Source organism: Olea europaea, chromosome 1 (assembly GCF_002742605.1).
Source record: "Olea europaea var. sylvestris chromosome 1, O_europaea_v1, whole genome shotgun sequence".
NCBI classification, from domain to species: domain Eukaryota; kingdom Viridiplantae; phylum Streptophyta; class Magnoliopsida; order Lamiales; family Oleaceae; genus Olea; species Olea europaea.
Window position 1 is genome coordinate 709,841 of NC_036237.1, and position 22,203 is coordinate 732,043.

The 22,203-nt window shown below is 34.3% G+C and overlaps 3 protein-coding genes across 8 annotated transcripts; all 3 read right to left on the reverse strand.

Moving 5' to 3' along the window:
* Nucleotides 1-689: 689 nt before the first annotated feature.
* Nucleotides 690-3,104, reverse strand: LOC111404917 (reticulon-like protein B22). 3 transcript variants are annotated; one of them, XM_023033770.1, is made up of 4 exons: nucleotides 2,545-3,104; nucleotides 2,042-2,111; nucleotides 1,318-1,434; nucleotides 1,105-1,236 (listed from the first exon to the last, which is right to left on the reverse strand). In XM_023033770.1, the coding sequence occupies exons 1-3, from the start codon at nucleotides 2,872-2,874 to the stop codon at nucleotides 1,349-1,351; spliced, it is 486 nt and encodes a 161-aa protein (XP_022889538.1). In that variant the 5' UTR covers nucleotides 2,875-3,104; the 3' UTR covers nucleotides 1,105-1,236; nucleotides 1,318-1,348. The 3 variants fall into 3 exon arrangements, with proteins under 3 accessions (XP_022889439.1, XP_022889490.1, XP_022889538.1); XM_023033722.1 differs by lacking the exon at nucleotides 1,318-1,434 and having other exon boundaries at nucleotides 986-1,236; nucleotides 2,545-3,101; XM_023033671.1 differs by lacking the exons at nucleotides 2,042-2,111; nucleotides 2,545-3,104 and having other exon boundaries at nucleotides 690-1,236; nucleotides 1,318-2,035.
* A 3,532-nt stretch (nucleotides 3,105-6,636) lies between these two features.
* Nucleotides 6,637-18,215, reverse strand: LOC111405121 (pumilio homolog 5-like). 4 transcript variants are annotated; one of them, XM_023033961.1, is made up of 10 exons: nucleotides 17,946-18,215; nucleotides 16,421-17,070; nucleotides 13,154-14,502; nucleotides 12,914-13,055; nucleotides 12,668-12,775; nucleotides 11,242-11,454; nucleotides 10,692-10,802; nucleotides 8,223-8,417; nucleotides 7,162-7,333; nucleotides 6,637-6,896 (listed from the first exon to the last, which is right to left on the reverse strand). In XM_023033961.1, the coding sequence occupies exons 2-10, from the start codon at nucleotides 17,015-17,017 to the stop codon at nucleotides 6,874-6,876; spliced, it is 2,910 nt and encodes a 969-aa protein (XP_022889729.1). In that variant the 5' UTR covers nucleotides 17,018-17,070; nucleotides 17,946-18,215; the 3' UTR covers nucleotides 6,637-6,873. The 4 variants fall into 4 exon arrangements, with proteins under 4 accessions (XP_022889729.1, XP_022889807.1, XP_022889657.1 ...); XM_023034039.1 differs by having other exon boundaries at nucleotides 17,921-18,215; XM_023033889.1 differs by having other exon boundaries at nucleotides 17,961-18,214.
* A 931-nt stretch (nucleotides 18,216-19,146) lies between these two features.
* On the reverse strand, nucleotides 19,147-22,197 carry LOC111405348. The gene is made up of 4 exons (XM_023034203.1): nucleotides 21,890-22,197; nucleotides 21,478-21,629; nucleotides 19,956-20,092; nucleotides 19,147-19,587 (listed from the first exon to the last, which is right to left on the reverse strand). Exons 1-4 carry the CDS (start codon nucleotides 22,141-22,143, stop codon nucleotides 19,420-19,422), a joined length of 711 nt encoding a protein of 236 aa, XP_022889971.1. The 5' UTR covers nucleotides 22,144-22,197; the 3' UTR covers nucleotides 19,147-19,419.
* Nucleotides 22,198-22,203: the final 6 nt, after the last annotated feature.

Here is a 22,203-nt window from a genome sequence, read left to right on the forward strand (position 1 = left end):
TCGAACTCTTGTGGGGCTGTGTACAGCCAGATGTCTTTGAATTCATATGTCCATTAGACGATTATTTCTGGAGCGATCCAATCGCCCACCTGGGTGGAAAATTTGAATTGTGAATACCAACCATGCCGCCAGGATTCCTCCTAATTATTACCCGCTTTTTTCAGGCGTGACAGCGAGCACGATAAGTTAGGGGGTGTTTTCTTTGTGTTTCAGTTTTGTGTTTTGAGTTTTAAATTCATTTTGAATTTTGTGTTTTGAGTGTTTGTTTTGAAATTGTTGAAAATACGTTCTTTTTGTTAGTTTCTCAAAACAAAATTAAGCAAGAAGGTCTTATGGGCCTTTACAGAGGCTGGGCCGCAAGTTGCTTGAAAGTCGTGCCTTCCTACGGAGCGTGGAAATATATATTGCTTGCAGAGAGACGTCCTTCATGATCAATCTTGCTGAATGCAATGAATTTTGTTCCGGGTGTCAACCCACAGCAAGCAACAAGGATCTGAAGCCTGTGTCAGCAGGAAGGGTGTGTACGGCCTTATCTATGAGGAGCTCTGGTTTGTTGGTACTGTATCAATTTGTACCAACATAATTTTTCCTCAAAATGTAATCGATTCATAAATAAGATCGATAAGTAATTAAATTTCTTCTATACCTTTTGATACCCTGGAAAATCAATCTGAAAAGTAGGAAAATGGTTGACAGGCATACAACTCGAGTTCATTCTGTGTAATAGTTGACTATTGTACAGAATATGTTCAATTTTAATAAAGCTGGTTGAAGGCCCAGTTCAACCAGTGCGCCACGCGACCCTATTTCAACAAGCAAAGCCAGTTCAATTTTGCCCCTTGTATCTTGAGCAGATTGGTAGTGGTAACTATACTCTAGGTTTGGGAATAATTTTCGTGTGTGGAACAATGTGCACGCATAAATGGAATTTCTTGAAATTGTAGTATAGAGCACATTTCTTGGTAAAATGCTGCTGAAAGACGAGTCGAGTATAAACTGGGCTTTCTCATTATATAAGATTCTTAGGAAACATGGAAGCGTACAAATAGAATCATAGATATAGCACCGATACAGATCAACCATTACCCTGGATGAGGCTTGAGAATATTTTGCATTAGAGCAAAGTGTTATCCTGTAAAGAAATTGCGTCCTCTCTCCTCGCAGAAAATCTTGCCAAACAGGAGCCATTTGATTGTGAATTCTCAATGAGCATATAGAGACAAAGCAAGCATAATCCTATAGAAGAAAACCAATGAATAAGCAAACAAAACATATAGAGACCAAGTGAAGGTGGAGCTTCAAGAAAAGTGGTTTCACCATCATAAATTGGAAAGGCAAAACTTGATGGCTAGCTATTAGGGTGTTGAAATGTGCCAGAAGGTCCAGGCTTAGCATGTGCAAGCTCAGTTGTAGAGGCCAGCAGCCTGCAATGACCTGTAACCGGCACACCTAAAACGAGGATTGTGTGGGCACAGCCAGCCACATTTACTCTAAAACCGAATTGAACCTCCTCCAACTCATTGGAAAACATCATCGTAGATTCCCCTCCAACCCAACCATGCCCCCTCAAAACAAAGAGATTATAAGCATGTTTGGCAATGCTTAAAAGTTAAATTTGTAGAAAGTTGGTTAGTACTTATTTCTAGAAAAGTAAGTTTTGTTAGTAAAACACAGCCAAACATGCTCTTACTACATTATATAAATCAAATTACTTGCGATTGTCTAACCATTAATCCTACCTGCTATTTATTATTTCAATGGTTTTTCAAAAGTCATAGTGTTGGCAGCTATGGGATATCAAGTAACACAACACTAGAGTTATACACTGTACATTTTCACAAGTCCAGTCCCCAGAAACTAACAAGTGATTATCTCAATCAACAAGAACAGCAAATTACGAGCATGTTAAGTTACTTATTTTTAGGTTACGTAGTTTGCCATAGATTTTCAAAGTTACTTTTTCTTCCCACAAACTTATTTTCAATAAAAGTAACTTTTAAGCTGGCATCCGAGAGAATGAAAGAAGGCGTATAAGACTCACCTACATATGCAACAGTGACGCCTGAAACAACTCTTCCAATGGCCGACAGAACATATAGACAGGCAACCACCTGATGCAAACGAAATAAGATCAAAGACGTATTCTCCAGACAGATTCATTGGATAAATTAGCCAGTCTTGAATTTCCATTAGCAGCACAATTGAATGATAAACAAGGTTCAGAAGTGCAGATAACTGACATGATCCCTCTTTCTTTGAACCTTTATTCAATTAGTAGACATTATTTGTCTTTCTCTCTCTCTCTGTTCATATGTATGTAGGAATTGAGAACACAGAATAAATAAATACTTCAATGAATCAACCATGCCTTCGATTCTCCATCAGAAAAGTAAAATCCGATCAAGGCGCAAATTTATATTCATCGCAAATCGGCCCTAATACTATTTAGAAATGTTATTAATTATTGATAAAGGGGATCATTTTTAAACTATCTAGGTCAAGAAATGAAATTACAGCCAAAATTAGGGTAGATAATCATAGTACCTTAAAAAAGAGGCGCTTGTCGTGGCCGGTAGCGGCAACGCGGAGGACGGACTCGGCAGCGCCGACGGTGTTAGCCAAGCAGGCGAATATCGAATTCGCAGCCTCCTGTGAAATCTGCCATTCGAGAGGATCAACAGGGACAGCTACGTTCATATGGCGGAAAAGGAGGCCGAGAATGGCTAGCGAGCACAAAAGGACGATGAACACATCGGAGAGAAGTGAAACAACACTCGAATTCCGGTAGGAACAATGGTAGTACACAAGAGTACCACTGATCAGCACAATCAAAGGCCTCCCCATTACAATCATTAACGTATTCGATTGCGCCATGTAATTAAAGTCGCCCTTCTTCTTCTTCAATTATATGCTATGGATTGTGATTGCCCTAAATCATGACCAATTCATCAATATCTTCTGATTCGGAATCTCATCGCTTCTTGTCGATGTTCTCGAATATATAATTGTTGGATATATTCAAAATCAATAGTCTTGATAAATCAACAACAGAATACTTGACACGATTGTGCAGATAGATTCTAGATTTTGTTGAAACGTTCACAATGAGGGTTAAATCCACCTATGAGACTCAATTTGATTTTATTTCAGTATGGTCATCCAACTATATACTTGGTGTTATTATGGTCATTCAATTTGATTTTATTTCATCACAACCACCCAATTTTATATAAATTTCACCATAGTCAAAAACTTTTTTTTTCCAACTCTTTTCGCTAGGTCTGTTTTATTACAAGAATGGAATTCGAATGAAAAAAAAATGAATTCTAAGAAATTAAATTTTCTAAAACTTGTTTTCCTAAGAATTATCAATTAAATGTGTTCATTTGGTGGGAATTGATTTTCCACCATTTCAAGGAAGATGCACATGTGAGGGAAAATATAGAAATGGAATTCCCTAAAAAATATTGCAATCAAACAAACCATGAAAAATGTGGCCAATCAAACAGGGGTAAAAATTTTAACTTTGCATTATATATATAAAATCAATTTTAAAAATCTAAAGTTTTTTATTTTAAAAATATTTTTTAAAATAAATTTTTATTTTAAAAATATTTTTTAAAATAAATTTTTATTTTATTTTTCTAAATATATATTTTTTTAAAATAACCTTTTATTTTATTTTACTAAGTAACTTTTTTTAAATAAGTTTTTATTTTATTTTAAAAACACTTTTAGAAAAATAAATTTTCATTTTATTTTTTTAAGCAACATATTTTTTCAAATATTTTTTTATTTTATTTTTCTAAATAATTTTTTTTAAATAACCTTTTATTTTATTTTACTAAGTAACTTTTTTTAAATAAGTTTTTATCTTATTTTAAAAACACTTTTAAAAAAATAAGTTTTCATTTTATTTTTTTAAGCAACATTTTTTTTTCAAATACGTTTTTATTTTATTTCATTTTTTTTATTTTTTTATATATTTAACACAAAGTTATCGATTTACAGCTTTTAAGCTTTTAAAATTAGTAAAAAATGTGAAAAGAATTTGGGTGGTCATGATAAAGCATTATATGAAATTGAGTGATCGTAATAAAATAAAATCAAATACAATGGTTATGGTGACACTAAATATAAAGTTAAATGATCATCGTGAAACAAATTTAAAATGGGTGACCTTAATAATACTAAGTATAAATTTGGATGGCCATGGACGAATTTAATTTTAAAAATGAAGGTTGAGTTTTTGGACATAATCCTTATTCGTTTCAAAAATAATAATTAATTAAAAATATCGTCATATTTTTTTAATTTCTCATTCCCTTCAATGTGTTGAAAAGGCCTAGTCTTACCAGAGTATCAAATTAGCAACGGAAAACTACATAAACCCCTAAAGTTTAAGATAAAATATAAATTTTGACAAAAAATCATGGAAGGCATTTAAAAGTTGTGACATAAAATGTGCAATTAAAATTTATTATTAATAATTTTAATCTTTTTAATTGAAATAAACATGAGGTAAAAGAAAAACTCGAGTAAATTTTTTTAATTGTGAACCGTTTGTTTGAGAAGTGAGAACTAAACTAACTTATTCTTAGTTGATTTCGCACATCTAGTTTGGTTAATAAATAAATTTTAATAGGAATAATGCTATATAACAGTAGCCTTGACGGTACACTTAATTTTAATTAAATGAATCATTTAACGTTGCATATAAGTGTACCTATTATTTAATATTATAAAGCTGTCACCTAAAATGTTGATCGACATTATTGATGCTATTCTCTTTTAATATATTTGAAAAATGTTTAAGAAATATATGACTAAAAAAAAAATGTTATTTATCCCATAAGATGTGTAATTGAAAATGAATATAAAAAAGAGGAAATTACTCCTCACCCTACCTTTAAAAATCTGTGTTCTAAATTGAGGAGGGAAGTTTCATATTTCACAAATCAGATATTTTATTTTTAATTATTAAATATATAATTTTCATTCCAAACCCTAATCAATTTCCCTCCTCCTTTCTCTCTCCATAACTCGCTCTCCCTTCATCGGAGTTGTTTTTATCCTCATCTCTCTCGTCTCCTTTATTGAGCTACAACGGCGATGAACCACAACTGGGAGCACCGTGCATAATGGAGCTTCTCTTCATCGGACCGCATCGGATACAGGGGCGGTGCCGATAGTCGCTGCAATGCTGCTCTTTGCGCAAAATGGGCACTGCTGCAGTTCAAGCGCTGATAGTGTGCTCCGGGTGGTTGGCGTAGGTACTGGTGGATCTACGACAAGGTAACGTGGTTTTGGTTTTGGTTTTGTTTGTTGGAGTGGTGGTGATGGCTTTTTTGGTCTACTGTTGGTATGGTGGTTAGTTGCGGTGATAGTGGTATCGTGATGATTTTTTCTTGCCTATTCTGTGAAGGAGTGTTTAGGTGTGGTGGTGGTGGTTGAAAATGGTGGAGGCAAATTGTGGAGGCGACAATGGCGTTTTAGATTTGATTTGTTGGTGGACAGCTAGTGACAGCGGCGCGGGTTGTGGCGGTGGTTCTGTTTGTAGTTGCGGTGGGGTGTGACTGTAGTCGCGATGACGATGGGGTGGTGGTTGATGGAGATAGCGACGACGACTGCTTGAGATGGGGTGGAATACTTGTGGCCAATCATTTGGTTAATTACAACCAACAATTGGTTAATTTGTAACGTGATCTAAGAGTTTTAACTGTGATTCACAATTGATTAAGTTGTAACCGAAAAATTAATCGTGACCAATTAATCTAATAATTAGTAATAAATAGATAAATTGTGACAAATAAAAGTTGACTTTATAACTAATAATTTGTAACTATACAATAAATTGTGATTTATAATATTTGTGATTCATGACTAATAAATAAATCGTAATTTATAATTTTTTTTGATTTGTAACTGATAAACAAACAATCACTTATAAAATTTTTGAATTGTAATCATAAAATAATTTGTTATATAAGATTACTAATTTATATAATAAGTGATTAACTAAATCGTTAATTTATGATCAAATTGTATAGATATATGATCCAAATATATTCAATTAATAATAAATTTTAAAAAATGAGGGCAAACAAAATTTCAATGCATTCTAGATTTCAATTTTTAATGAATGACTAGGGATGTCAAACGGATCGAGCAGGGTACTCAATCAGGCTCGGCTCATTAAGCCCACGAGCCATTTTTGACGAGCTCGTCAAAAAATATGAAAATTTACAAAAAATAAAAAAAAGTGCAAATTTACTAAAAAAATACGAGCTCGCGAATAACTCATGAGCTCGACTTGGCTCACGAGCTTGTGAGCCGAGCTGAGCTCGCTACCGAGCAACGAGAGCTCAGATCATGAGCTCGTGGGCCGAGCCGAGCTCGCTGCCGAGCAACGAGAGCTCAGCTTGTCTCGGTTAAAGGGCCAAATTGGCTCTGCCCATCGCCATCCCTATGAATGACTAGACTTTTTCCCGATGTTTCCAAATAAACCAATCCATCAAACCCCGTTATGAAAAAAGAGCGACCGAAATCTTATCAATTATACTAACTAATACGATACCAAACATGCACATCAAGGCTATCTACCATACACGGGGCCACCCCATATTACCAGTTCACTTCACTTGAAAAACTACCTATGAATTATGAGTCAAGAAACTGAATTTTGTCAACCTGTTTTCGGCAAGCAATAACTTATTATCATATTGAGCAATCACCATAGATTCTCGCTATTGCTACATTTTGGAGATATATACTACAAATATTTACATGATATTATAGTCTGCCTGTTACAGCGAGCAATGTCATCTCTTGCTGCTACTACAAACGACAAAGAAATTGCCAATACTAAGCTTTTTATGGTTCAGATACTCGACTTTCTGCATCAAAACAATTAAGGGTCGATCAAATATAAACAAAGCTACATTTCAAGGAGAAAATGGAAATTAAAAGCAACGCTGCCTAAGCTTAAAAAGTTCGCTTATAAATTTAAAAATAAGTAGCATTTTTTACTTAAAATTAAAAGAGAATCATTTAGAAACAATGATCTCACTCACTTATAAGCTTAGCCAAGCATGACATATATATATATTGATTCTTGAGATTCTGTAACCTAAGCAAAAGTACTGAGCTAGATATCCTTACCTTCACCATACAATTCTTCGAATCGAGCAACTATATGTTTTCCATAGGTGTATTTCTTCAAAGCAAGACGATGAACCCTGATTCGCTCTAGTAATAATTCCCGTTGTTTATCATTGCTAATGTCGAGTATCTTCTGGACCACATAGTTTGCGTATTGGTCCTTCATCATTGTCTAAAACATGAAAGTAAATCAGTACAACAAATACAGGCTCCATAACAAATTTAGTAACATTCAGTTCCAACAGCTTCAGCCAAAAAATAAAAATACAAATACAAATAAAATTGGTAAAGAAAATTTAGCCTCTGTTTGGCCCCATTAAAACTCCGTTTCCCCAAAAACATTTCATGAAACCCACAACTTTCATAAACTTTTCAATCACGCATTTCATTAACTTTTATTAAAATTAACTAAAAAATCTTATTTTTAACAAGACCAAACAGAGGCATAATATCCACAAGGAATTTGCACCAATCAAATATCTTACACAAGAAGTTACCATGTTTGGGGTGCGCAAGAACGCAATCGCAAACCGATCTAGAAAGATGAAACAATATGTTCCCCCTTTTCAGTAAAACTTCAATTTGGTAAAAGAAAATGTATTTAACACATCAATTTACTTTTAAAGGAAAATCAGACTATCATGGTAACACCCTTGTCTTTTTTTAAAATAATAAAAGACAACTATGCATATTCCCATTTTACCCCTTAGTTTTTATTCAACATCCGAAACTATCTTTTTTTTTCTCATCATTCTTTTTTGTTTCAATTTAAATATTGAATTTAGGGAGAAGGCAGGAAAGGGAATTAAGCACCCTTTAATATGTTTGCAGCCAAATAGATATTGTGAAAACTGATTTTTTTTTTTTTTTTGGGAGAATGTGTGGTTAAATAATAGGGAGAAGTTATGGGTCCACATGCAAAATTATTTTATTTGGAGAATGTGTGGTTGACAATGAATTTGAAAAAGGAATTTTAAAGAATTTGTACCAAACAAAGACTTAGTTTATACATTATCTGTAGAAACCGCAGAATTCTGAAGCTGAATAACTAATTCACTTACGAGCATATTGTCATTGTCTCCTGACAGTGCCAGAATCTCTTCAATCAAGAGCCCCCTTTCCATAGCATCGCCAAATTCTAAGCACTTCTCAACAACATTTGACGCATATTTGTGCTGACTCATTTGTACGATTCTTCCAGACAACTTGCTAATAATGTGACTTCTTTCATAGGATTTTCTCCTCCCTAAAACATGCTGCAAGGATATAGCCAATCTTCTTATTAAGAATCGAAGTAAAATGTTGAAAACATACTAAGAAACATGATTCAAAAAAAGGGAAAGAACAAAAGATTAAGATTGAACAACATTTCATGCAATTTCATATTTAATCGAGGTAACAAAACAAATCACAAGTAGCAACTGCAATTCAAAACTAAAGGCTTTCCAGACAGTATTTCATCCTAAGACACTTTCTAACTGGAACATAGTATCAGTCAGGAATGCCAAATAATTTCTAACTTAGACATGTACCCAAAAGGAAATATTTTTTTGTTCTTTTTTATTCTTCTATATCACTTTTTAACGTTCATTTCACAAACATCAAATTTACGCATATAAAAAAACACAAACTTATTTTTTTCTCCTTCAATCCCATCTTTCTAAAGTTTTTTACAGAATGATGAAAATGGCAATTCGTACCAGATCTTCACTGATAATTGTGCCATAAACTAGTATCATCTATCCTAGTTATCATTTTCTAATCCTCACAAAAAAACCATAACGCGTGAATATTTTTTAAGGGAAAACATGTTGTTAACTCTTAAAGATCATACACATCTCATCAGGTAAAAAAAAAATGCAAGATGTGCGCGTTTCACGAAGCTAAAATTTTTATTTATAAGCCCTTGTTTGAGCCCTATTCTTTTGAAAAAATGCATTTTTTAACAGTGTTGTGACATCACTTCAACCACACATTTTTCAATAAAATAATATTAAACATAAATCCAAAATTTTTTCTTATTTTCTAACCACAAATTTCTCATCAATACACTATTCAAAAATTCATTTTTTCCCCCAAAAATGGGGCTCAAACAGGGGCTATGTATATAAAAATAACTCCTTTTGGTTTTGAGCTAGGATCCATTTTAATAAGTGGCGATTTGCCAAGAATATACCAAGGGCCGAACTCCAGGATTTTGCTACAATATTCAGCCGATGTGAATTGGAACAAAAAGAAGCCGCCTGCTACGATTTCTATTTTGATTAAAGAAATTAAATTGGTCAATCTTGGAAATACGTTTTAGCCCCTGTTTGACTCTCTTTAAATTGAAACTCTTTATTTCTCATACTGATTTTCAACAACACATTCACACAATAAAATATTCTACAAGCAAATCCAAAACTTTTACTTATTAACCACACATTTTCCAATAAATCACAATTCAAAACATCATTTTCCCCCAATTTCTCTTTACAATAGCCATCAAACAGAGACTTACTTTGAGAGTAAACCAATAGTTGCTACTTTCAAAAGAAATTACCAATGTTTTAAAACCCGGCCCGCGCATCAACCCAGAAAAGAATAAGGATCAAGTGTCAAAAGGTTCAACCGAAATCGAACCGGGGTTAAACTGGAGGTAATAAATAAATATTTATAAACATTTAAATTTTATTTTAACAAAAATATATAATTAAATTTTTATACCATTAATTTAAAATAAATACAAATATGTCAAATGTTTTTTTTAATATAAATTTTAATTGTTTTTAATTCGTTAGATCACTTAAAAACTCATTTCAATTTTACTAAATAATTTGTAAGATTAAAAAAATTGTTTAGTAATCTATAGATATTGAGTAATTTAATTTTGTAGCCATGCACCATGTGACCATAAATAATATTGAAAAAGTGTGCTTTATTGAAGTTTTTTGATCCAACATTGAAAGTGTGTTTTATTGAATTTTATCAATTATGGGACTCAAGAATGGTTATAAAAGAGCCCCATTGGTAGAAAAGTGAGTAAATGGGTTTCCATCTCGAAGGTAACCTTTTTGTTATATAATAATTTCTTAAAAAAAAAGTTTTGGAAACCGGTCTAAAAATCGTGAACGATTCCCGGTTTAATTGACCGATTTTTCAGTTATTTGCCTAGTTATTAATTAACCAATTAATTTAGTATAACAGGATCGGATTTTGGTCCGGTTCCCACATTTATCGGTTGAACTGACCAGTCTGGTCCGGTTTTATAAACATTGGCAATTACTAACAAGACAAATAAAGTTTTTGACAAAAAAAAGGAAAAACATATCCAAACATTATTGGCAACAAAAAGTTATTTTCATTCAAAAATATCCACAAGCTCCAAATAAAAGAGCAACACACTGATTTTAATTTGTTAGAATGCACAATAAAAGTAGACATCAACTCAAGTACAAAATCTAAGAGTTAAAATTATTTAAAGATAAATTTACAGGTAAGAAATATAGAGCAAAAACAGTTGATAAAGTGACATGATTTGAAACAAATACCTGTATGACATAATTCCCATACTGATCTTGAGCAAGGTCATAAGCTGATTCCAAAATCTCATCAACTATAAATTGACTCTGTAATTCATTTGGGCAATGCTCCAAGACTCTCTACAAAGGAATCGAGAGAAGAGTTTCTAATCTAGTAATTTCTATTTCATCAATTTCCAGTTAAAAATAGAACTAACAGGACCAATCAAATGAAATTACCAATTCTATAAAAATGCATTACAACGGGGTTAAATACAATGGCTTTCACTAAATTTCAAACCGTTCCAAGTTGGATACTGAACTAATGAAAGAGGTGACAAAGAAGTTAGTTTTTGCCAACTAGGATGCCAATAGTCAAACTTAGATAGAATGACCAAATTGTAACACCTGTTTAAGTTCAATAACCAACTTGAAACAAATTCAAGTTCAATAACCAACATGAAATATCGTTACACATTCAATGACCACTCGTGATTTTAACCCCATTATAATGTCATCATTTATTGTCCATAATTGACAATATTCCTCCAGCAACATGAAAACCGAAAAAATATTATACCTGAATAACACGGCACCCATAGGGATGAGTAGATAGAGTAGCTACTTCGCCTCGAAATGCAGAGATGATAAAATAAATTTTCTCCGTGGGTATGCATTCGATACATTTTTGTATAACGTGATTTCCATTTTGATCACGTACACATCGCATGACATGCCCATCAAGTTCATGAACAAGTTCTATCTTTTGGTCAATTTCAATAACTTCCAATGCCTAAAATTGATATCCAGTATAGCAACCATCAATGATACAGCAAGTCGCACATTTATAAATGCAAAAACGTGCATGATCATTTTAATAGTTTAGGCTCAAGAAGCTCAATAAGAAGCACAATCAGATTATTTGAGAACATAAAGATAATATTATAAGGGAAAACTTTAACAATATAAGACCAATGCATGCAACTAATAGAATGCTTCCATGGAAGAATGACAAAAAGTAGCTATATTCTATGTTGCACAGATGGTGCATCCGCGTCTGGCACGTATCATGTCATGTCGTATACGACACTTCTAGAATACCACATCATTTTTCTTTCTTTAGTAGTATTAATATATAACTATGATGCACTGACACGAATATGCGTGTCACGTGTCAAACACGTTGACACGCGATTCTTCAAAAAGTAATGACACGACACACTGCCAACTTGTTAATTAAACTATTTAAAATTCTTCATTTATACAGTATAAAATTAGTTTTATACTTCTTTTTTCTTGTCGAAATCTTAAGAATATGAATACTTATTTGTTATTTAATAATATCTTCGATTTAAAAATATATAATATTTTTGATAAAAAAGAAGAAGAATGAACATAGTAGAATGTCAGTATTCGACACGAGTCCTACACATGTTGGACATTGACAAACTATCTTAATTGAAATGTTCGTACAACACAAATATATAATTTTACTTAAAGTTATTATAATGTAACAAATGGGTACTATTATTTAAAAGATTTCAACCAAGAAAATTTAATAATAAGTACAAAGATAAAGTTAAACTATAGAAGTGAATATTTTTTTTTTTTAAATTTAATCAATGTATCATTACTTTTTTGAAAAATTGTGTGCCAGAGTGTTCGACAATCGACAGTGCCGTGTCGGTGCATCATAGGCTGTATCAATTGACATGTAAAATTATAAATACATAAATTGTTTTTTCACTTGGGCAGAGCTGAACTTTTCTCCGCTTTCACCCCATATTCCTGCAGAAACAGCAACTGAATCCCAGCAAGCATGTTTGATTTTTTACATTTTTTTGCAAAAATAACCATATTTCCTGGTTGCACCATCTGTCTTACCATGGCTGCTGGTTTTCTCCCTCAGAGGCATGTCCCATTGTGGCATGTTTCTTGAAAGACAGTATATTATACAGCAGTTCACACAATTTAAGATACTATTAGGATAAAATATCAGCACCAACCTTTTGAATAACACGACAGCCATACATTTGAAAACTCAAGGGTAATATCTTCCCTGATAGTTGATTTGCCAGTTCTCTCCTTTGTTCACAGGTCCCGTATTCAAAGAACTGTGAGTGAAATTTTCCACAGATCAAAAAGAACATGTTTCATTCATAGAGTTAAAACTTAAAAGCGTCTGTAAGACCGTAACATCATACGCAACACCTAAGATATAAATGGCTGAGTGATGAAATTTAAATTCATACCTTTTGAATGACATAGTTTCCAAAAACATCTGTCATCAATTTTGAAGCATGAGGAAGAATTTCTCGGAAAACGGACTCCATCTCTTCAATATTACAGTTTTCCATCTTCTGTTGTATAAATCGACTCCCGTGTTGATCAACACTACAAAGCACACGAATAAAAATAATTCTTTTTCTGTTGAGGGAGTGGTATAGATATCGAAACGCACACAACTGAAAGAAGCCCAGTACAAAGACTACCTGAATTCAACGATACACCCTTTGATCTCAGAGAGGTCAATTCTTCGTGCGCTGCCAGTTTTAAGTTCCTCAAGAAAAGAATGCTTCCTAGGGCTACTGAAGCTGTCAGACCGTTTTTGCCCTATCCATCCTGCATAACCACCACTATTTCTTACAGATCCTTGAGAAAATCCATTATCATTTTTTCTTCCAGAAAAATTAGCCCCTCCAAGTGGAGATCCTGGCAGCACTGGACTACCAACTGGTGATGCTGGAAATTGTGGCATAAATCCAAGGCCTGTTGGACTTCCAAAGTAACTGCTACCAGCCACCCCCATATTCCTTGGACTTGGAAAACTGAGACTCGCATTTTGTTTCGAGAGGAAATTCTGGTCAGAAATATAAGAAGCAATAGTAGGATCCTTCGGTAAAGCAAAAGAATCGGCTTGGCCGCGAATCATGCCTAGCGAAGGTAGATGGCCAAACTGCCCTGGAGCACCATATGCATCTCCCAGAGGATGCTGAAAGTACTGCATTGGAAGATGATTTGGGAAGGATGGGCGCATCATTAGTCCATGTCCATAAAACTTGTCAATATTCTGTGTATTGCTACCTTTCGGGATGCTTTCCCCCGTCAGAACAACAGCATTTTGACTGCCATAACTTTGTCCAGAACTGGCATTAAAATGCATAGGTAAACCAGAATGAGTTGGATATCCAGCTACAAATGGGGGAAGAAATGCAGAACCCAATGCATATGCGCTGTACTGTGGAGCATATAAGCCAGATGGATTTAGATTAGGATAAAATGTGTTTCCAGGACCCATAGATGCTGTAGCTGTTGCATACATAGAGGATGGGGATCCAGGAGTATGTAGAAGTGGTATCTCGGATGAGGAAAATTGGACATGTCCAAGGGAGACTTTTTCCATGTCAGTTTGCATGTTGTTTGCCCCTCGACTGGATCCATTATGCTGCTGAAGGTAAGTATTCGGCTGCTTCTGTACATTCTTTTCATAAAATACTTCCTCTGGTTTATTTCTGCTCTGCTCTACTTTAATAAAAACATTCCCAGAGCCTATACTATTACCAGTTACACCATCCTCATAAGCAGAAGGTGATGAACCCAGAGCATCCAGTTTAGGAATAGAATTGGCAGAAGGATCTTTACTGGCTGTTGAATCAGAAGCAATTGCTACTTCACCACGAAAATCTGGTGCCGACTTTGATTCAGGCAATTTTGATGCATTGAAAGAGAGATTTTCAAATGGAAGGGTTTCAACATCATGGTCAGCTACTTCTTCAGTCATAACACGAGTTGAGGAATGAGAGTGATTATATACTGGTGAAGGTATATGAGGGAAATCCTCCTAGAAATCAATTAAACCAAAATTAGTAAATTATGAGCATCGGGGAACACAAGCAAGACCCCCTTGGCCCTTGTTCAAAAAAATAAAATAATAACAACAAAAACAAACTAAGCCTTATTCCCAATATACTTAGGGTCGAGCCGGTAGGCTATAAAAACCATTTTTCGTCATTCCACTTTGTTCACAGATTTATCTGCTGGGATATAAAGCAACTATATCATCAGTAATTACATCAGGACATATTAATTTTGGTCTATTTCTCTCTCTAACTTGCTCTACCGAAATCACTTCTCTTATGAACAAGGTTTCTTCAAGTCAAAGCAAAACATGACTCAACCACCTAAGTCCTCCTTCCTTAAATTTATTTTCAATCCGTGAAACTCCATTTATTTGTGTACGTCTTCATTTCTTCCCTTTTGTACATCTAGCATCCTCATTTCTACTACTTCCATCTTATGGACATCTTGACCTTCAATGGCCCAGCACCCAAGTAAATTAAATAAAATGAAAATGACATACACACACCATTCCCATGCCATGGAATAACATAAATCACAGTTGCAGAAAGCATGGCCTTATGTCCAAAAGCATTCAAGTTCTTGAAACCAATGAGAGCTAACATAATATGAAAGGTAAACCAAATGGTAATTGTAATGACATAGTGCAGAAGACAGAGTAAGCGTAATTAAGTTTACATTTTATATTAAGAGGCACCCACCTCACCCTACCCTTTCATGCACGTAGACTCTTGACGATAATGTTACTTATTTAATAATAAAATTCAAAAATCAATAGAATTCCATTACCAATTTAACAATATACACTTAAATGTGATTCTTCTGACAAAGCTTGGTGTTAGAACTCTCTCTGTGACTGGAAAACAAGGTTAAAAAATAATACTTGGAGATTAACAAGATCTCAATCACTCCTCACTCTGGAGGAAGGGATGTGGTTTATTTATCACTTAGGCCCCGTTTGATTGCACGAAATTTTCCATGGAACTTGGAATTCGAATTCCAACTTCCACTTTTGGCCTGTTTGATTAACAAAATTTTCAGGGAATTGATTTTCCATGAATTTCTAGGTACAACACCTTAAAGCGTGATTTTCCACCTTTTTTTTTCCTAGGGGATAGGTGGTTTTTGGTTTTCCACCTTTTCTTTTTATTTTTATTTTTGCTTTTTTTATTTTTTTTTTAATTGTTGGCAATGGGAACAAATTTTAGGAATAATTGTAAAAGAGGATATCCCTAAAATTGACAATTTCCACGTAAAACAAAGTCAAACGAACATCAAAAAATACTTTTACTTCAACATTTTCCACGTGAAAAATTTATACAATCAAACACAATAATTTACAATTTCCATGAAAACAATTTCTAGGTAATTCAATTCCTTGGAATTCATTTTCTTTCCATGTAATTTTCCTACTTGTAATCAAACGCACCCTTAATTCTTTTGGTATACGTTGAAGACAATACACAGAGTGAAGCAATAATAACCGGATGGATGATTAAAAATATTTACAAATTCCACGTCAAACATTAATCATTTCACACTGTTATCTTAGTATAAAAAAATTATTTATATAGTCATATATGCAGCACATCTTTAAACGTTGATCTTCACTATAACTAACACAGAAAGTATGAATTGTTCAAGAGTGGAGTTCATCACCAGTCTATGTGGCTGTGGGTCACTGCCACGTCATCCAATGCAGTGAAATTGGGATGCATTTTTATTCATTGGATAATGTGGTAATGGCCGTGCTACCAAAGACTTGTAACACAAATATCATTAAGCAATTTTGATGAAATACAGAGAGCCATAAGTTCTGTAAATCCTTATGATATGCCGAAAATATTTCAGACTTTATCATGTTCATCAACAACATAGGACTGAAAAACCTTGTCCATTACCTGCGTTAGATCGACTAAACTCTTATTACGACCAGAAAAAGACACGCTGTTGTGTCCAGGCATCATACGACTACTACTTTCTACCCAGTCACCAGAAGCTTTCTTGGATGAACTAGCATCTTCAGGCTCCTCCACATGAATTGGAAGAGATCTTCTTGGCACGTGAAAGGATCGGTTGGCACCGTCTGGAGATGACAATCTCCAATTACTGCCAGAAGCCTGATGTCTATGCTCCCTTGAGATAATAGGTGAAGGAAGCCTCAGATTTGAGGAATAGTGTGCATAATATGGATCGGTGTACAGTTGCTCCTCAGATTGAAAATTTTCTAACGCACTGCTTAAAGTTGCCAAATTTGAATTCGAGCCGGAGCTCTGTCGACGTATAAGGTTACCAGAAGCTGCAAAAGAACCTTCTATACTTGGAGGTGCACTATCACTACGGCTGAAAACCATGTTACTTTGATCTTCACGAGTGTTGTGCGCTTTAAGAAGCAATCCCAGTTCGTCAATAGCTATGTTGGATGCAGCATTCTTGGAAGATGCCCACTTTCGAGCTGGACTGCTTTCCATAATTCTCATAGGGTTCTCAGTTGCCATTCTATCCAGAAAAAGTGCAATAGACACCTCTAGCAACAACGGTTTTCACATTTCTTCAGCAACAAAAACAATAAAAGTCATTACTATGCTTTACGTGCGAGAACCATATTCATACGCATGTAGTTCATTGATTTATGGAAAGTACGCCCACAGTCAATTTTTTTTTTGCAAAGAACAGAAAATTAGAACAAGCACACGAAATGAATTTAACCGAGTGCAAGACTGCTGGAATAAATGGAAGATAAATGTGTGAAATAAAATTTAATGAAAATCCGGCTGTTAACATCCGCTAATCAATATACAGGCAACACATGAAAATTTTCATGTTGCAGTGTGATTTGACTTCCACTATCTAAGTTTGACCATAGAACATGAAATCATAATGAGACATCCGCTCATTATGAAACCTTGAGGAATCGTGCTGATATCCTGCTAAAGCAAGTCCATACATGAAAAGGATGATCAGGAAAAAGGAAGAAATCTTTCTAATTCTTCTCGAAAAATTATCTACTCCATCAATTAATAACTGAATATTCTGGCATGATAAGTTTCAACAAACAGTTCATAAATGATTAATAAAATGCCTCCCCATTTTAAGGTGTATGCATTGAACCACTTCTCTATAACTTGAACGAATAGGTACAGAAATTAGATACCAAACATGGTTATTTACTAAATTTAGTCTTCAACAATAACTGAAACATAAAAGCATAATAACAACTCGACAAAGAGCTAAAATTTTAGACCTTAAACCCTAATTAGTCAGAGATTAAGCAAGATTTCTTACCAAAATAGAAATTCAGGCACCCCTTCTCACCTACACCCCAATTCCCAATAAATACTAATAAATGAATAAAATTACGGAAAAGTGAAGCCAAAAGAAACAAATAATATTACGCGAACCCTTGAAGTAGGGATGGTCAAGTACATGATCAAAGCTCACCAATTTGGAGAACCCAATTCAGCTGAATACTCCGACGAATTTTCAAAGAAATTCCAGTTCCAAGTTCGATATCAAAAACCCACAAACAAAATGGTGAAAATTCAGAGAGAAAGCGCGAGAAAAAGACGCACGGAGAGAGAGAGACAGAGAGAGATTTGTGAGTTTAAAATACAAATGTCGCTTCTGAAATCTACCACGGTATTGACAAGTTTTCCGGGTTTTCGATTTTCTGTTTATAAAATATTCAGAATGATTATGGAAGTCAGTCTTCGATTGTGTTGAAATTAGACGCTAAGAACTGTTGTCGAAATGACATTATTACCCTCGATCCCGGACTTCCAACCTCATTTGTTTCTAAATTTTATTTATAATCGCGAATGAAGAGAGATTTTCTTTTCGATTTTTGTTATAAGCATTGCAGTTGCTGAAGTAGACATTTTAATTTGCCTTTCAAAATACGAAATTCGAGACGTTGAATGCACGTACATGAAATCACAATCCAAATGTCCCTAATAAAATCATTGTCACTTTTATAAGATTTAACAATGGCAACAACTCAATCATCTAACTCTTGCAAATGAAAAGAGTTGAGAAAGTTGCTATGTTCTTAATAATGTAGGAAAGTTAAAGAAGAATATTTGAGAGTGAATACTAACTCAAAATAAAAGTTGTAAATTACCTTTATTCTTAATCAAAGACTGCTTTAAACTCTGTGAATTTGACGAGGAAAAAATAAGAGCATATTGGACACATGTCCTAGAATTTTTGAATTTAAAGATGAGAATCACGGATGGTCGGGGAATTTTGTTTTGATGACTCACCGAATATTTTAAATGTACATGCTATCAAGTTTAATTAATCACCTATATTCAAAGAATATGCGATCTGCCATGCTCGACACTTTGAGCAAGTAGACTGTCTGCTTTGCCTTGCTCCATCGATTGAGAGAGGGCATATTTGGCCAATCAAATGTCAAATCAATTGACCTTCTCGTAACCGTTAAACTAATCAGCACAAATCCAAACTAATTGTATGTCAATCAATAAATGGTCAATAACAACATGTATCAAATGTTGTAGCATCAAAAGTAATAATTTGAAAAATCCCACGTTATATGACATTCATCGGTGTTTCACGAACCATAGCTAACATATGATACTTTGTAAAACTCAGTGATCAAGCAAGCTGAGTAAAACACATTTTGTGAAAATTTACAATTTATTATCCTACTACAAAACCCTCAACCAAGATGTGAACCGAAGCCAAATTTTGTTCCAAATGTAACAATATATATTACCAAAACTAATTCCGATATTACAGACTACATAGAAATCGTGGTGAAAACCTATTCGAATAAACCAAAGCAACATTAGTATCACAAAGCTTGATGTTTTCAGAACAGAAGTAACATATTTATGCACAGTTTTGCATGGTTCATGACATGCCAAATTGAGCTAAGCTAGTAACCCAACCAAGTAGAAGGTATTGGCAGAAACTTGTGTTTGGCAAGTGCCAATAAATCGTAGTAATCTGACTGATTAAAGCAGTCACGAAAATCTGTAAAAAGTCTCTCGAAAATCCTCCACTGAACTTTGTATGATCTTGAGTAGGGATATGACAGAAAAACCTGCACAACATTTTTATTGTCGTATTAATACAAAAGAAATACATAATTAAACTGAGAAAGAAGTGAAACGGAAAGTATGATAAAATTATAATTCAAAATGACCCTCCACTCGAACAAAACTCAAACCAGTGATTCAGGACTAAACTCTGGTAAGTAAAAAATTTCCCCCAATGAATAATAAAAACTTGTTGAGCTGCGGCCAAAAAAAAAACTGACTTATCTAGAAGACTGCAAACTATAGGTACAGAGACCCTAAACAAGATCATTAGCACATTTAACACTCTAAATGAAAAAGATACAAATGTCATTTACTTAAATATATTTTCAAACCAAGCTGATAAAAAGATTATGATTGGAAATTTGCGTACATCTCCCTCAAATGCAAGGCGTTTAAGTAACAGAAAGGTTTCCTGATTTTCCTCGAAGTTGTCAATAACAGCCAACCAGATCAGTGAAGCAAGCTCGTGTGCCTTGTCTCGTGACTTACCACAGGCAATAAATTGATCTGCTAGAAGCAAAGGGATCGGGTTAATGAGAATTATTGATGCAACATGTTTTCAATCCATAAAATTGGGAGTGTGCAAAGATACTATTGAAATTAACATCACAAAGAATTTTTTTTTTTTAACAAATGACCCATATTTCAAATCCTTCATGAATGACCCAAAATTGAATTTTCTACAGCTACACATCCAGCTTCCTTTATGTGACTCCATAGTTGCACAACTGACCAGCTAATTCTTTCATCAGTTCATGTCTACAACAAGATCACTGAAACAAAAATTCCTTCACGTTCCTCCTATGCCACACGTTGGGAAATACGGATCGTGGGTGCCCATGTGGGGGTGACCCAACCCGCAAGATATCAAAAGGGTTGGATGGAGTGGTTTGAATTCCTACAACTCCCGAATAACATCCCTTAACTCCAACACAACGTCCCATTATTGTCTTGGACAAGAAGAGAGAAAGATGGTAGAAAAACATGGTGAAATTCGTATGGAAAATACCACCAAATTTGAAAAGTGTCTAGAAACACATATTTGGCATGGAAACTCACAAAATTAGGTACTTAGGTTGTGGATAATAAGTCCCTTCCATCGTGATTAGGATTGGAACCATTGGAATGCAAGAAAATGCAGAATTTGTGTTTGGAAAGCAAGGTGGTTCAACTACACAAAGATCTTGGTGTTTTCATTTTTACAAGTAAGAATCTTGACCCATAATTTAAGTTAAAAAAGGCAGCGAATTCTTTCATCACCAAACAAACCAGCCACAAATTAGTTTAATGGAGGATAGAATATGATGAACATATTATTTCTTCAATAAACTACTTAGAACAGTCTCTTTGATCATGTTCTCAGATTAAGGAAAGTGTCAAGCATGTGATCACACCATGGACTTCTTCTCAAGTTCTAGCAGCAACAAACCTCACATCCAATTAAAGACACAGCTGCTTTCTTATGAATGTTCTATTGGATAGCGTGTATGGCTAAGCTTAAAAAAAGTTATTAAATAAATATAACTAAATAAGTAGGTTTTAGAACAAGTAACTTTGTTTTATTAGTCAAAGTTGGATATAAAGTTACTTATTTAAACAAAGGCAAGAGTTAATTTTTATACTTAAAAGTAAGGGAAAAAATTCATATATTAACTTTTACTCCTTTTGAAACTTAGCCAAACATGTTCTAAGAACGTTACGAAGACAAAGCAAAAGAATTCGGTGAAGACCCTTCATATGAAATCATTCTGATGGAGAACCAGTTATGTCTCTCAGCTTAAAACTATGTGGATTCTTAATGTAACAGTTATGATAATGTCCTTATGCAATTATGATACATCTGTAATCAGTAACAACAGCACAAGTAATATCTAAATGATTTAACACAGCACCTATTATCGTTCCATGGAGAACCCCAGATGGAGGAGGCATGGTAAAGATCTCAAGCTGCTCTTTCAGAAACAAATAAGTATGACCTACGATCTCATCCATTTCATCATCAAGGGAAAAGATGTATTTACAGACATAGAATGCAGCAAACCTCCTGAAAATAGGTAATAGAATTGCAAGGTTACTAGTTTCAGTAGGTTTAATGGAGGAAAAAAATATATATACTCATGTCGCTTAGACACGAGCAAAAAAATAAACATATTCTTATCCTAACAAGAATAATGAAAAATCATCGCATAAGTACAACTATATGTTTGGAGTCTTACTGCAAGTTTTTTATTTTGTAAAATTATTGTTTTCATTGATATATGCTACCTCTTTATTATTCACTCATAGAGGAAGGATGAAACCTACCTTTTGCTCAACCCGCAAGGAATAGGGCCTGGCCATCTTTTAGCTTGACCAGCCAAAGGAAAACTCCTAATGAGAGCCGCATGCCACAAGCACTCTCCCCGAAACAAATCAGCCCAGTGTTTCTGAACACAAGAGACTTGTCCCCAATCTGAGATGGGAACACGAATGAATATCTCTATCAGCAGATGATCCGGTAGACTTGTGAAAAGACAATTAGCAGAAAGCAACGCTGCTTTGTTGCTCTCGTCCGCCATTCACTGGAGATGGGCAGCGGTAGTATAATCTATCATAAAGATAATCCAAAAAAAAAAAAA